The sequence below is a fragment of the Manduca sexta genome, chromosome 26 (assembly GCF_014839805.1).
Source record: "Manduca sexta isolate Smith_Timp_Sample1 chromosome 26, JHU_Msex_v1.0, whole genome shotgun sequence".
Taxonomy (NCBI): domain Eukaryota; kingdom Metazoa; phylum Arthropoda; class Insecta; order Lepidoptera; family Sphingidae; genus Manduca; species Manduca sexta.
Window position 1 is genome coordinate 1,706,342 of NC_051140.1, and position 12,023 is coordinate 1,718,364.

Below are 12,023 nucleotides of genomic sequence, written 5' to 3' on the forward strand. Positions count from 1 at the left end.
TATACATATTTTTATTAAAATGTCATATAACAAGCAGTGTTGCCAGAAGGTTACATTTCTTACATTTTTCGTTACTTTTGACCTCGCGTAACATGTAAGTAATTTTTATATTTAAGGCAATTTTCGTAACTTTTGAAAACAACGAGATTTGTAATACAATTTTTTTATTGTAAACAGTTTACGAACGCATTTCTATTCAACGCCTCCAAATTGAACGCACCTAAAACTGGCGGGTCTAAAAAGTATTTCAATCCATATCACACTTAGAGGTGGCTCGCCATGACAAAATGAAACGTATCTTGCATATATTAAAACTTGATTTTGCTTGAGTGTGCGCGCGCGCGCACATTTCCTACTTCGCGAGTCCCTGCGGTTTCGTAGCTACAGAAATGCTAGCCCAAAAACGCGTAAATTAAAAACAAAACAATAATGTAACTTTTGCAGCAAAAATGTAACATTTCAGGAAACGAAATGTAACTTACGACTCAAGGGCCCTGGCAACACTGATAACAAGACAAATTCTCCTGTTACGGCTCTCTGCTCAATCAATGGATGAACAATGTGGATTATGGAGTCTTCATCGTCGCCGGTTTTTATTTTTTTGGGATAGATGATACTAAGCCGCAATAATTAATACACTCCGCATTTTAGTCGTTATAGTAAGGCGGTCAGTACGATACTAAAACGCGCTACGCTGAGCCTCAGCGCTGACATACTACGCGCTGACGGTGAGTGTGAGGCTAAAATTAGCCAAAGAGAATATAATCACTACGTTTTAAAATTAGCCTTCAAGTAACGATGGCGGATAGCGAGCATAATGGCGAGGCGAGTGAGAGTGTGCGTTAGTATGAAACGGAACGTTTATTAACTTGTCCCCCCCCCCCCGTGACCATGAAGGCTGCATAGTCTTCAAGATGTCGTGAGAAAAGTAAAATATTAAAAGCGCGATAAAATCCGTAAAATAGTTTTTTTTTTTTATAATTCGTCCTTAGAGGATAGGCTATAGTCTTACGACCATACTGCCTAGTCTTACGTATTTCTTTTCTTCAAATCCGTAAAATAGTTTAAAATGTTTATTAACTTTTTTTCGCGAAAGTAGGAAACTATGTCCATTCAGCCTATTAAGATATATTATTTTGTAAATTTGTACAAATGATAGAAAATACGTAGATTCTGGGGCTTAAATACGTAGGTATCCAGAAAAGGCTTAAAATACCTAGATCTACGTAAAAAAACGTAGAGTTAGCAACGTTGCATTATAGTTACGTTTAAGCAAATGTATAAGTAATTAGATACGGCTATTTTAGCTATATTTGCGATTTCTCTAATTTTGATCTAGAATTATAATTTAAAAATTGTCACCAATAAAATAACAATGAAATTTTAAAGTCTTCGATATTTTTTAAGAAGAAAAAAATAGTTTTAAGAAAGATACACATAGGCTTAGCACATAGGTATTTATTTCAGTAACAATATAATTAAATTAATCAGCTGCGATAATAATGTAACAACTAAACGACATCTATGTTCCAACTTCTGAGCAGGTGTTGTTTCATTCATTTAATTTTCTATCCCGTTTTAACAAAGGATTTAGTGCTTTTTTATTTTTCTATTTATTTATTTATGTTATTTATTATCATTTATACAACATCTTTACAGGTACCTTAAACCTAATACAATATTGCCGTTATTAACTATAGTAACTATTAATTAATAACACACTATTATTAATGCTTAAAATATAGCTGAACAATAATTGTTTTCTGGAGGTTTGTCAAAATGTTAGTTTTAAGATGACTTTTTGTCAGTTTTGTCTGACAATTTCATAAAGTAGAACTACACAGTTTTGGAAGTATATTTGTATCAAAATCCATATTCTATAAGAAAACTCAAATTATTAACGCTCTAAGTGCAAAACAATAAAGTTAACCATGTCAGAGAGACTTAAGAACACCAATACTGTTTCAAACGAAGAAATTATAGAAGATTTGACAAAAGATTTGAAATCATCGCTGAAAACGAGAGAAGGCGAAGGAGAAACTGTTATAAGTCCAGGGTCCAGCTCCGAGCAGTTTGTTTCAGACGCTGGAGATGTTCCGAAGAAAACAGGTCGGCGTTTAACGTAATTAATATAAACGTAGTTTTGAGGGCGTTGTCAGATGACGGCATTTTTCGAATACAATCGAAGGCTTTATTAAGTCGATATTACTAAATTATAATAGTGATTACTTATTTGTCTGCTACGTACGCTCGTGTAGTTAGAAAGTCTTTGGATAGTTTTTGGGACATTTAAAAGGGGACCGGCCTGTGTTCGATTTTGTACATTATTCTATATGAAATGGTTGATAATATAAAAAAGAAACCCTCCTGCGAAAACTGCATTAAAATTGGTTAAAAAATGAGCCAGTAATTCATATTTCAAATAGTACTATGTGTCGAAGTGGGGGCGAAATGGGAATATCGCTTCATCTCTTTCTTTCGCACGCGTCGTAATGCCCGATGACGTCACACGTGGGTATTGCGCCTCTTTCCTGTTTCTTGTTACTTATCCCTTCTACCGAAATTAAAAGACTTATAACTTGTTGATTTTTTACCGGATTTAAATAATTCTTTCTGTGTTATAATTTATATAACGTAAATATTTGATAATAATAAAGAACAAAAATGAGTCTGGTCCCCTATATTAATACTTAACTGGATAAAATTTGGTTTCTTGTACTGTACATTATTATTGCTTACCAAATTAAAGAAAGAAAATAAAGAACCACATTTCTTGAGGATAAAAACAAACTGCTCTTATTAATAACCTGTTACTAAATAAGTAAAAAATCTATATTACAGATATACCTCACACTGACTCAGATCTCGATGATGATCATGAGGAAAAAGACAAAGATCCCGACAGAGACAGTGACACTGATTCTATAGACGAGGTGTCGCTCAAGGATGCTGAGGTGGACTTGACTGACGACCAGAAGGAGGAGAGGAAGATCATAGCTGAGAGCTTAAAGGCTGCGGGCAATGATGCATTCAAAATTGGCAACTTTGAACTTAGCATAGAGAAGTATACTGAAGGTAATTTTGTACATATAATAACTCTATTTTGATGTCAAATTATCTGTTATTTAACAAAGGGGTTATAATAATAAGCTCTCATAATGTAGCTGGGTATAAGTGCAGAAGACCATAGACTTATATTGTCTCTGATTTTACTGATGTTAAGTTTTCCACCACTGGGTTAAGAGGGTTCATCTCGAGGTTCACAATGCAAATTTTGCAGATGGAGTGCTGCCAAAATAATTTAAATACTTGATAAAAATTTTACTAATTGTACAAAAGCAGTGATGAATGTGTATAATTGTGTTATTGTTGCATCAGTTTTTTTTTTTTTTTAATCTTTATTTAAGGAGCTTGGTTATTATTTCACGACTATGTCGCTCTGTACGTCCACTTTTACCTGTGCCTACAAAATTTTGATGAAATCAAAATATTATCAGTCTTAAGTGCATAAAACTTATGTTAATATGTTATGGGTTTTAGGTTTAAAAATATGCCCCCTACAGTTCTCACAACACAGGTCAATATTGTATTGCAACAGAAGTGCTGCTAAAATGAAGCTCCAGGAATACAAAAGAGCTGTAAAAGACTGCACCAAAGCTATAGAATTAGATGATAATTACATGAAGGCATATATTAGGTGAGAAATATTTATAATTTTCAACTGACTGACTGACTGACTAAAGAAAACCCACAAACATTTCCTTCTTATAATATTAGTATAGATAAATAAAACTATTATTGTTCCGAGTTAATTAATGTAATAAATATAAATGCTGTCCCTATTCACTCTTATTTCATTGTTTATCCAACGCGATGTTACCTTAATATGATGGAAAGTATGCATACTTTGTACTGAGTAATAAAATTTTACAACTATTGTTATTACTAATATTATCTAACGTGTAAACCTCATAATGTTATTAAAAATTTCAGGAGAGCACAATGTTACGAAGCGACAGAAAAGTTCGACGAAAGCTTAGCAGACTTCAAGAAGGTTCTAGAGTTAGATCCTGCGAATAAAGAAGCTGAGAGGGCAGTGAAGCGTCTGCCGCCTTTAATAGAAGAGAAAAATGAGAAATTAAAAAAAGAGATGCTGGGGAAACTGAAGGATCTAGGGAATATGATACTGAAACCTTTCGGTTTGTCAACGGAAAACTTCCAAATGGAACAAGACCCAGAAACAAAAGGCTATAAGATCAATTTCAAACAATAAGCTGTGAAATATAAATTATTTAACAATGTTTGTTGTGTTTGATTTTTTTATGGCAACTGTGGTATATTATATTTGATTTAACTATAACATTAGCTTTTGCCTGCTGCCCCGCCGGTATGAAAATGTTTTAAAAATAAAAACACAATTTTAAATATTTTTCCGCGATAAAAAGTAGCTTATACTGCCGTGTTAAGCGCAAAAGCGGTATGTCGGGGAAACCTTATTTCGAGATAATCGAAGTTTGGTAAATATAGTTTTATAGTTTTGTATGTAAAACTGAGATAGTGAAACTGTTTATAGGTTTATTTTACAAGTTCTACCAAGATAGCATTATTTAGGTAAGTTCATTGGATGGGTATTTCTTTAAGCTACCTGACGACATAAGTAATAATCAAGATTTTGTTTTTTTTTGAGATACCGCTTTTGAACTTAGCACGGCAGTATAGCACACGGGAGTAATGTAGCTTCCTATTAGTGAAAAAGTTTTCAAAATTGGTTTAGTAATTCCTGAGATTAGCGTGTTCAATTAAAAATAATAAGTAAAAAAAATTGACAGCTTGAATCATCATCATCAGCCGCAGGATGTCCACTGCTGAACAACTTTAATATTTATGAACTGTTCTAACGCATTGTAACATATCCTGGGTTTTGTCCAGCCAAAGCAACAGAAAGTAATATCTGAAGTAAGAATTGTTTTATCACCAGCAATTTTGCCAAGAAGGCTTTTAAATTCTTTGATCGAAAAAGTTTTACAATAAATCTGACAGAAAAAGAAAGTTATTCTGACATGACTTTCAATAAAAGAATCTGAAAGAATCTGTATGAGTCAAAATTTTACTTAATATTTTATTTTGAGACATTTTATTTTTACACCGCTATAGTAAATTTGGTCAAAAAGTGATGATTTGTAAGTGAATATTAATGAGTTAACAGAAGAAATACATGTAAGTAGCTTAAATGGTTTATGGGATATCACATTTTTAAGACAGACCCAGAGGACGGTTGGACGATATCACTCTGGCTATTCGTACAAACGAATTCTTGAAACTCTTACACTCCACAAGATCGGAGTTCCGTCCTCGCCGCATTTCCCGTCCCCTCGACTCTTCTAATAGTTCTGACCGCGTGCCGACGAATACGGTAATGGTTAGATTATTAGTTCGCTACGACTACACGCATCCATAATCGTTGATGTCTCATCCTCTCCCAGTGCATGTCCTGAGCCCAGGTTTGTAACCCGTTAGTGAGTTGCTCTCAGCATAGTCGCTTTATTTTTCAAGAGTTGCGAGCACCTAACGCACTCACCCAAAAGTCCGGTGTGTTTGTATAAGCTGGATCTCATTAGCCTTACAGGCGTAATATCATATAAAATAAATATGGGATATCTTTCCGCAAAGCTGCAGCATTCGAGCCAGTTCTAGTTTTATCGCGAATGATAATTTATCTAACGCAGTATATAGTTAGAAAGCGGGAGACAAAGTAATGCTTGCAGTGTATAGTAGTAGGTAATTTAAAGGGTTTTGATCATAGCATCACATTCCAAGCCGCTTTAATAACGAGCGTTGACCGACGTCTTAACTTGTTCAACTGAAAATTATATTCCCTCCATTTTTGTCGCGCGCCCAATTGCATAACTTCTGTGTTTTAAATACTAATAGGCAAAGATTTCCCTTTGTATACACTACATTATACCTACGTGTATATTAGATATTATTATAATGATTTTTAATTTTCAGAACAAACATGGCCAGGGCCAGATACAGACGGAAACGCAAGTATGTTACGTTGACAATCACTCTTAAAACCCTCCCTCAAGCAAATTGGCTTGATCATCTGTTCCATAGATTTTCATTTAAACTTATATGAATAATTATAAAATTTTATACTACAAAAATATTCCTTGTTGGTTGCAATAAAAAGGTGTATTTTTTGGGAGGAGATGCACGGAATCAACAGATTTAGTTGCATTTTTATTGTGAAATTAATGACACAATACCCACATCTTATAAGAAATTATACTACTAAAGTTAGGATAACATATTATTAAATATGGAGTTTAATTATTTTTTCCGTATATTTTATAAATTTCGAGTAGGTAATTACTTAGCTTCTAACAATATGGTTAGCGAGCCGTTTTGTTGGGGGGAACACCTTAAGTCTCGATATAGATGCATAAATCTGTCTTGCTTGTATAACAAGAACGATACTAAACATATCTTTCATGCATGCAGATTATTACTTTTTTTTTCAAAGAGAATTCTTGTAAATTTCTTTCTGCTCGGTGCCACGGTGGTAGTTGTACTGCATATGCGGTACCGCAGCGCTCTGAGGTCTTGGGTACGAATTCCAGGTCGGCTAAAATAATAGTTGGGTTTTACTGCTCAGTATCAGCCCGGAGTCTGGAATTTGTGCCCGATATGGCGATAGGCTCGCCCCCTATCACATCATGGGACGGAACACACATTTGGCGAAAAGTGGGTGCCCTGGTTGCGCCTCTGCATACCCCTTCGGGTAATGCGTGATTATGTGTTTGTATGTAAAATTTCCTTTACCTATCTAAGTATGTATTGACTACGTTGGTATGAGTACGTCTACCGCGCTGAGGTCCTGGTTTTGAATCCAGCGTCGAGCCAAAAATAATTGTGACTCAGTTTTTTCGATATCAAAAATGACTCAGTTGCAGCTTGAGAGAGAGCAGAAGTTGGTGTGATACCCACGTGCCTCGGAAAGCACTTAAAGCCGTTGGTCCTGCGCCCTATTTCTCTCCAGTTATGTCGGAATGCCGTCTCACTGGACTATATTAGTGAAGGAACAGAGTGTACCTGTGTATTGCGCACACACTTGTGCACTACCTGCGTACTTAGCAGATTTCCGTTGAGATTGGCCGTCGAGGCCAAAATTCGACTAGGAGGTATTCTTACTCTGACGTGAAAATGTTAAAAAACCTTATCAACATTAAGCAATATCAGTCTTTAGTTTATCCTACTTATAAGATAGGGTGGCCCATGGGCGCCACCAAGGCTAGTATCCGGGAGGTGCATTTGTACCTACGAGCTATAATACATAATATTATCATTAAGTTTTTTTCTTTTTAAAATGCTTTATCATAAAAAAAAAACTCTGTGGTCAATAGTTCCAATTGTTGCAAATTTATTATATTTTTGGTAACTAGTCCTGGTCAGGGAGGTGCACGTGCACCTACTTGCACCCGCCTTCCGGCGCCCATGGCTAGGCCTTCGTTCATCAAGATGGTATGATGATCAAAAACATTAATATTGTACATCTTGTTACAGAATGTGCAGAACGTGAGTGTTTTATTTTTATTAATACAACACACGCAACCATGAACTAATACAATTTGTTATTTTCTTTGATGTAAGAAATAAGTAGAAAACGTAGAATTAAAACAGGAGTTATCTAGAATATAAAACAAAGTTTATTCACATAAAAAAACATGTATTTTAGATCGCCATTAAATTAGGTAGATTAATATAAATCAATATGAGAAAGACCTGTGCTACAGCCAAGCGGCAATTGGGGGCAAATTGAAGCCGCTCTTTGGTCTTTCTTCTTACTTTAGCGTCGTTTGTATTATAGCCATGTAATTTGAATGCGCTATAGACAAATGTACCTAGATTGAAAATATTGTAGGTAATTGTATATCCCAAATAATTCTAGCTAGGTACTATACATTCTTTATATTGCAAAGATTTTTTTTATTTCCCTAAATAAAGAAAGGAGTTTGCAAAGTATTAGTATATTTCGTATTAGCCTCCCTTTTTCCTATTTCGCTTGATCTGCAGTTGTTTACAGCCGTTTTCAATAAATGATGCTAAACTCAATCCTCAGTCTGATTCCGATAATGGACCAATCAAAATAAATCATTTGTAAGCGTCAAAAAATCATTGTTCTCATTGGTCCATTTATGAGATATTTCGAAAAAATTGTTGGATTCGTTTATTGAAAATGGCGGTAAAACTACAAAATTCTAATTTGAGCTGCGAGCATAGGAGATGCCGCACAAGACACGGCGCGTTCAAGCGGTGTCGGTCGGGCGACCGCAGGTACCGCGTGCGACAGGGCTGCTGCCGTCGTCGGCGGAGGCGCAGCTGTCGTCGGCGCAGGCGCCGCTCCAGGTACGGCCAAGGACAGAGTATGTCGACCGTTTGGTCAGGCTGCTTGTGGTAGTATATTTGTTTGCTGGGTTTTTGTGACAGACTTAAAATTTGCAGTCAGAAGGCACAGGGTGAGAGTAAAAAACAAGATTTCCCCTTCCTCCTTCCACCCAGGTCTCTGGTACATGCGACAAAAGTAAATATATAAAAAATAATATTAAAGATTGTATTTTACGTATTTTCCCGCCTGTCTAAAAGTGACGCCCTGAGTGAGCCGCCTTAACTATGCTACTCTACTGGATAATGACCAACGTACACAAGATGCAAACAGGCCGGCATAAATTTATTTACTGGCAAGGGATAATAAATCGGGTCTTCTTTGTTTTATGTTCCTTAGCTTTAGAAGCGTTATTGGTACGAAGTCTGAATTTAATCACCGAACGTCCGATCTTTTCTACGGGTTTGAAATTTCTGTTAAAAATATTGTCACCGAAAAGTTGCAGGAGAGTTATTTTTAATAATAACCAATTTAATGTACAAAATGCCGGTATCACTTATACATTTCATGAGAAAAAAATACGAGCCTTCTCTCAACTCAAGAAACCGAGGCCTGTTACCGACCATTTTCAATAACCGATCCCAATCTCAAATCTATCTAAAAATGGACCAATTAAAACAAAGTAATTTTTGACATTACAAATGAATTGTTTTGATTGGTTAATTGTCGGAATCGGATTAAAGATTGAGATTGAGATCTTTAATGTAAAACGGCTGGAAATCTCGTGAAAGGAGGATACATATCTTGAAATAATAATATCATCTTGATGTGTTGGTGCAGTTATATGTGGCGATGTCGGTCACGGTCTGGTTCGTTCAAGCGGTGCCGCCGCTGCGACCGTCGCTATAAGATCCGACGCCGCTCCTGAGCTCATCTGGTGAGATCATCTCTTACTTCTTACCAACCTATACATACAAGAAGCAATAATAATTACAGGCATGTCTCATTCGGACTATAGGAGTGAAGGAACAGAGAGTGCTTGTGTATTGCGCACACACTTCTGCACTATAATATCTCCTGCGTGGCTGATCTCCGTTGAAATTGGCCGCCGTGGCCTAAATTCGGCTAGGAAACATTCAATTCATAAAAAAAGCAAATGTTTGTGAACATTTTTGAATGTTTGTTAGATGTAGGTAAACGCAGAAACCGTTTAACGAATTTGTATGAAATGTGCCACTTTAATAGAACTTGTCCTGGAAATATTTCTTTTTTTTATTTTAATAGATAATAGATGGCGCTGATATCTCGGCTCCGTAAAGTGTTTTCCAAATCGGTTGTTATTTCAATTTTGTCTTTAATTAGTACTGTTTTTGTTCCAGATGTAACATTTTGGAAATTTTTAGTGATATGCAGAAAAATAAATGTTTTACGGTATTTTGAATTTTCATTTTCGTAGCTAGAGTCCGTTGGTTTATCTTCTATCTATCTATCTATACTTATAAATCTGTTGAGAGGTCAATTCTGTACATGAAATATATTAATGATTTCTTATGTTTACGCGAATGTTAGACATTGAAATTAAACTAATTTTCGGATTCTATCGCGGTGCTAAAAGACTTTGCAGCCTTCATGGTCACGGGGGGGACCATGAAGGGGAGTCCCCCCCGTGACCATGAAGGCTGCAAAGTCTTCGAAACGTCGGGAGAAAATAAAATACTAGCACCGCGATAGAATCCGAAAATTAGTTTAATTTCAATGAAATATATTTCCAAAATAACTATCAGGGGGTGATTAGGGATCGATACTGATGCTAAAAATGCAATTAGTAAAATTTTTGTCTAGCTGTCTGTCTGTATAACCGTTATAGAAACAAAAACTACTCGACGGATTTTAACGAAACTTGGTACAATTATTTTTCATGCTCCTGAGCTAGTTATAGTATACTTTTCATCACGCTACAATTAATAGCAGCAGAGCAGTGAAGGGAAATGTTGGGAAAACGGTAGAAGTTACTCCATTTTTTAAGCTTCCGTCGCACACGCGACCTTAATGGTTAAAGCTACACAGAAATAATGTATGACGGAAATGTTCTCCTTAAAATTATATAAAAAGTATCCCACGACAGCATATGTCTATCTTTTATGGTTGACTTACAATAACACGTGTAACTCCCGATAGCTTAGCAGTTCGAAGCTTTCTCATTATATTTGTCTACTCTTTCGTTTATAACACTCTTAGTCATCCCTAATTAAAAAAGTTAACATTATTAAATATTCCATAAAAAGAATCATAGAAATCGGTATAGAAACACCAAAGTTATACATGAAATACGCTAATAATAAGCCATCACGCGTGAATACTGAATTATGCTATATGCTTCCTTCGATTTCACCAGGATCCCATCATCAGACCCTGACCAGACAATCGGACCACCTGCATACCACCATACATTAAAAAAACATCCCGACAAATTGAACACCTCCTCCATTTTTGAAGTCCGAAATCCACGCGGGCGAAGCTGCGGGCGGAAGCTAATTTTATATGGAATTAGCTCGTCCTACCCCTTATAACATGGGACCTAACACCGGGAAAATATGGGTTTTTATGTATCTATACTATTATATAAAGCTGAAGAGTTTGTTTGTTTGTTTGTTTTAACGCGCTAATCTCAGGAACTACCAGTCCAAATTGAAAAATTCTTTTTGCGTTGGATAGCCCTTTGTTCGTGGAGTGCTATAGGCTATATATCATCACGCTATACCCAATAGGAGCGGGGCAGTAATGGCTAATCTTAGGAACTACCGGTCCAAACTGAAAAATTCTTTTTGTGTTGGATAGCCCTTTATTCGTGGAGTGCTATAGGCTATATATCATCACGCTATGACCAATAGGAGCGGAGCAGTAATGACTAATCTCAGGAACTACCGGTTCGAACTGAAAAATTCTTTTTGTGTTGGATAGCTCTTTATTAGTGTAGTGCTATAGGCTATATATCATCACGCTATGACCAATAGGAGCGGAGCAGTAATGGCTAATCTCAGGAACTACCGGTTCAAACTGAAAAAATATTTTTGTGTTGGATAGTTCTTTGTTCGTGGAGTACTATGGGGTATATATCATCACGCTATGACCAATAGGAGCGGAGCAGTAATGGCTAATCTCAGGAACTATCAGATCGATCTGAAAAAAAAATTTTTGTGTTGGATAGCACTTTGTTCCTGGAGTGCTATAGGCTATATATCATCACGCTATGACTAATAGCGTGGAAACTAAAAACGGGGAAAAATTATTAGTTTTGAGAGCTTCCGTTGCGTGCGCTGCGTAAACGGTTAAAGTTATGCAACAATGATGTATGACGGGATTATTCCTCTTAAAAAGTTCTAAAAAATATATTATAAAACAAAGTCCCCGAGACAGTTTGAGTCCCTGGGAAGAACAGAGGCTCCCGGGAAACTACTACTTTTATAAAGGAAAACTTTAGCCTGAAAAACTGTATAACGCGGGCGGAGCCGCGGGCAAAAGCTAGTTTACAATAAAAGGCGTTATGGTATTTTATTTCTAGGTTATTCATGATGAGGTGTTCCGGATATATGTTCCTAAAATTAATCATTTCCTTTTTTATACAATGTATCATAGT

General features: G+C 36.0%; 1 protein-coding gene and 1 long non-coding RNA gene across 2 annotated transcripts; both read left to right on the forward strand.

Moving 5' to 3' along the window:
- The first annotated feature begins 1,637 nt into the window (after positions 1-1,637).
- On the forward strand, positions 1,638-4,301 carry LOC115452211 (tetratricopeptide repeat protein 1). Its single transcript, XM_037443098.1, has 4 exons — positions 1,638-2,109; positions 2,842-3,075; positions 3,541-3,697; positions 3,994-4,301. Exons 1-4 carry the CDS (start codon positions 1,932-1,934, stop codon positions 4,271-4,273), a joined length of 849 nt encoding a protein of 282 aa, XP_037298995.1. The 5' UTR covers positions 1,638-1,931; the 3' UTR covers positions 4,274-4,301.
- A 572-nt stretch (positions 4,302-4,873) lies between these two features.
- On the forward strand, positions 4,874-9,820 carry LOC115452210. Its single transcript, XR_003939462.2, has 6 exons — positions 4,874-5,217; positions 6,010-6,048; positions 7,567-7,578; positions 8,284-8,409; positions 9,227-9,323; positions 9,766-9,820. It is a non-coding gene; the product is annotated as an uncharacterized LOC115452210 (long non-coding RNA).
- The last annotated feature ends 2,203 nt before the right edge of the window (positions 9,821-12,023 follow it).

Bases quoted from the DNA above. Each gene is read 5' to 3' on its own strand.
- LOC115452211 (XM_037443098.1), top strand. From the start codon at position 1,932: ATGTCAGAGAGACTTAAGAACACCAATACTGTTTCAAACGAAGAAATT. The intron at 3,076-3,540 runs GTAATTTTGTAC...TATGGGTTTTAG, and splicing joins CATAGAGAAGTATACTGAAG to GTTTAAAAATATGCCCCCTA. The intron at 3,698-3,993 runs GTGAGAAATATT...TAAAAATTTCAG, and splicing joins TACATGAAGGCATATATTAG to GAGAGCACAATGTTACGAAG.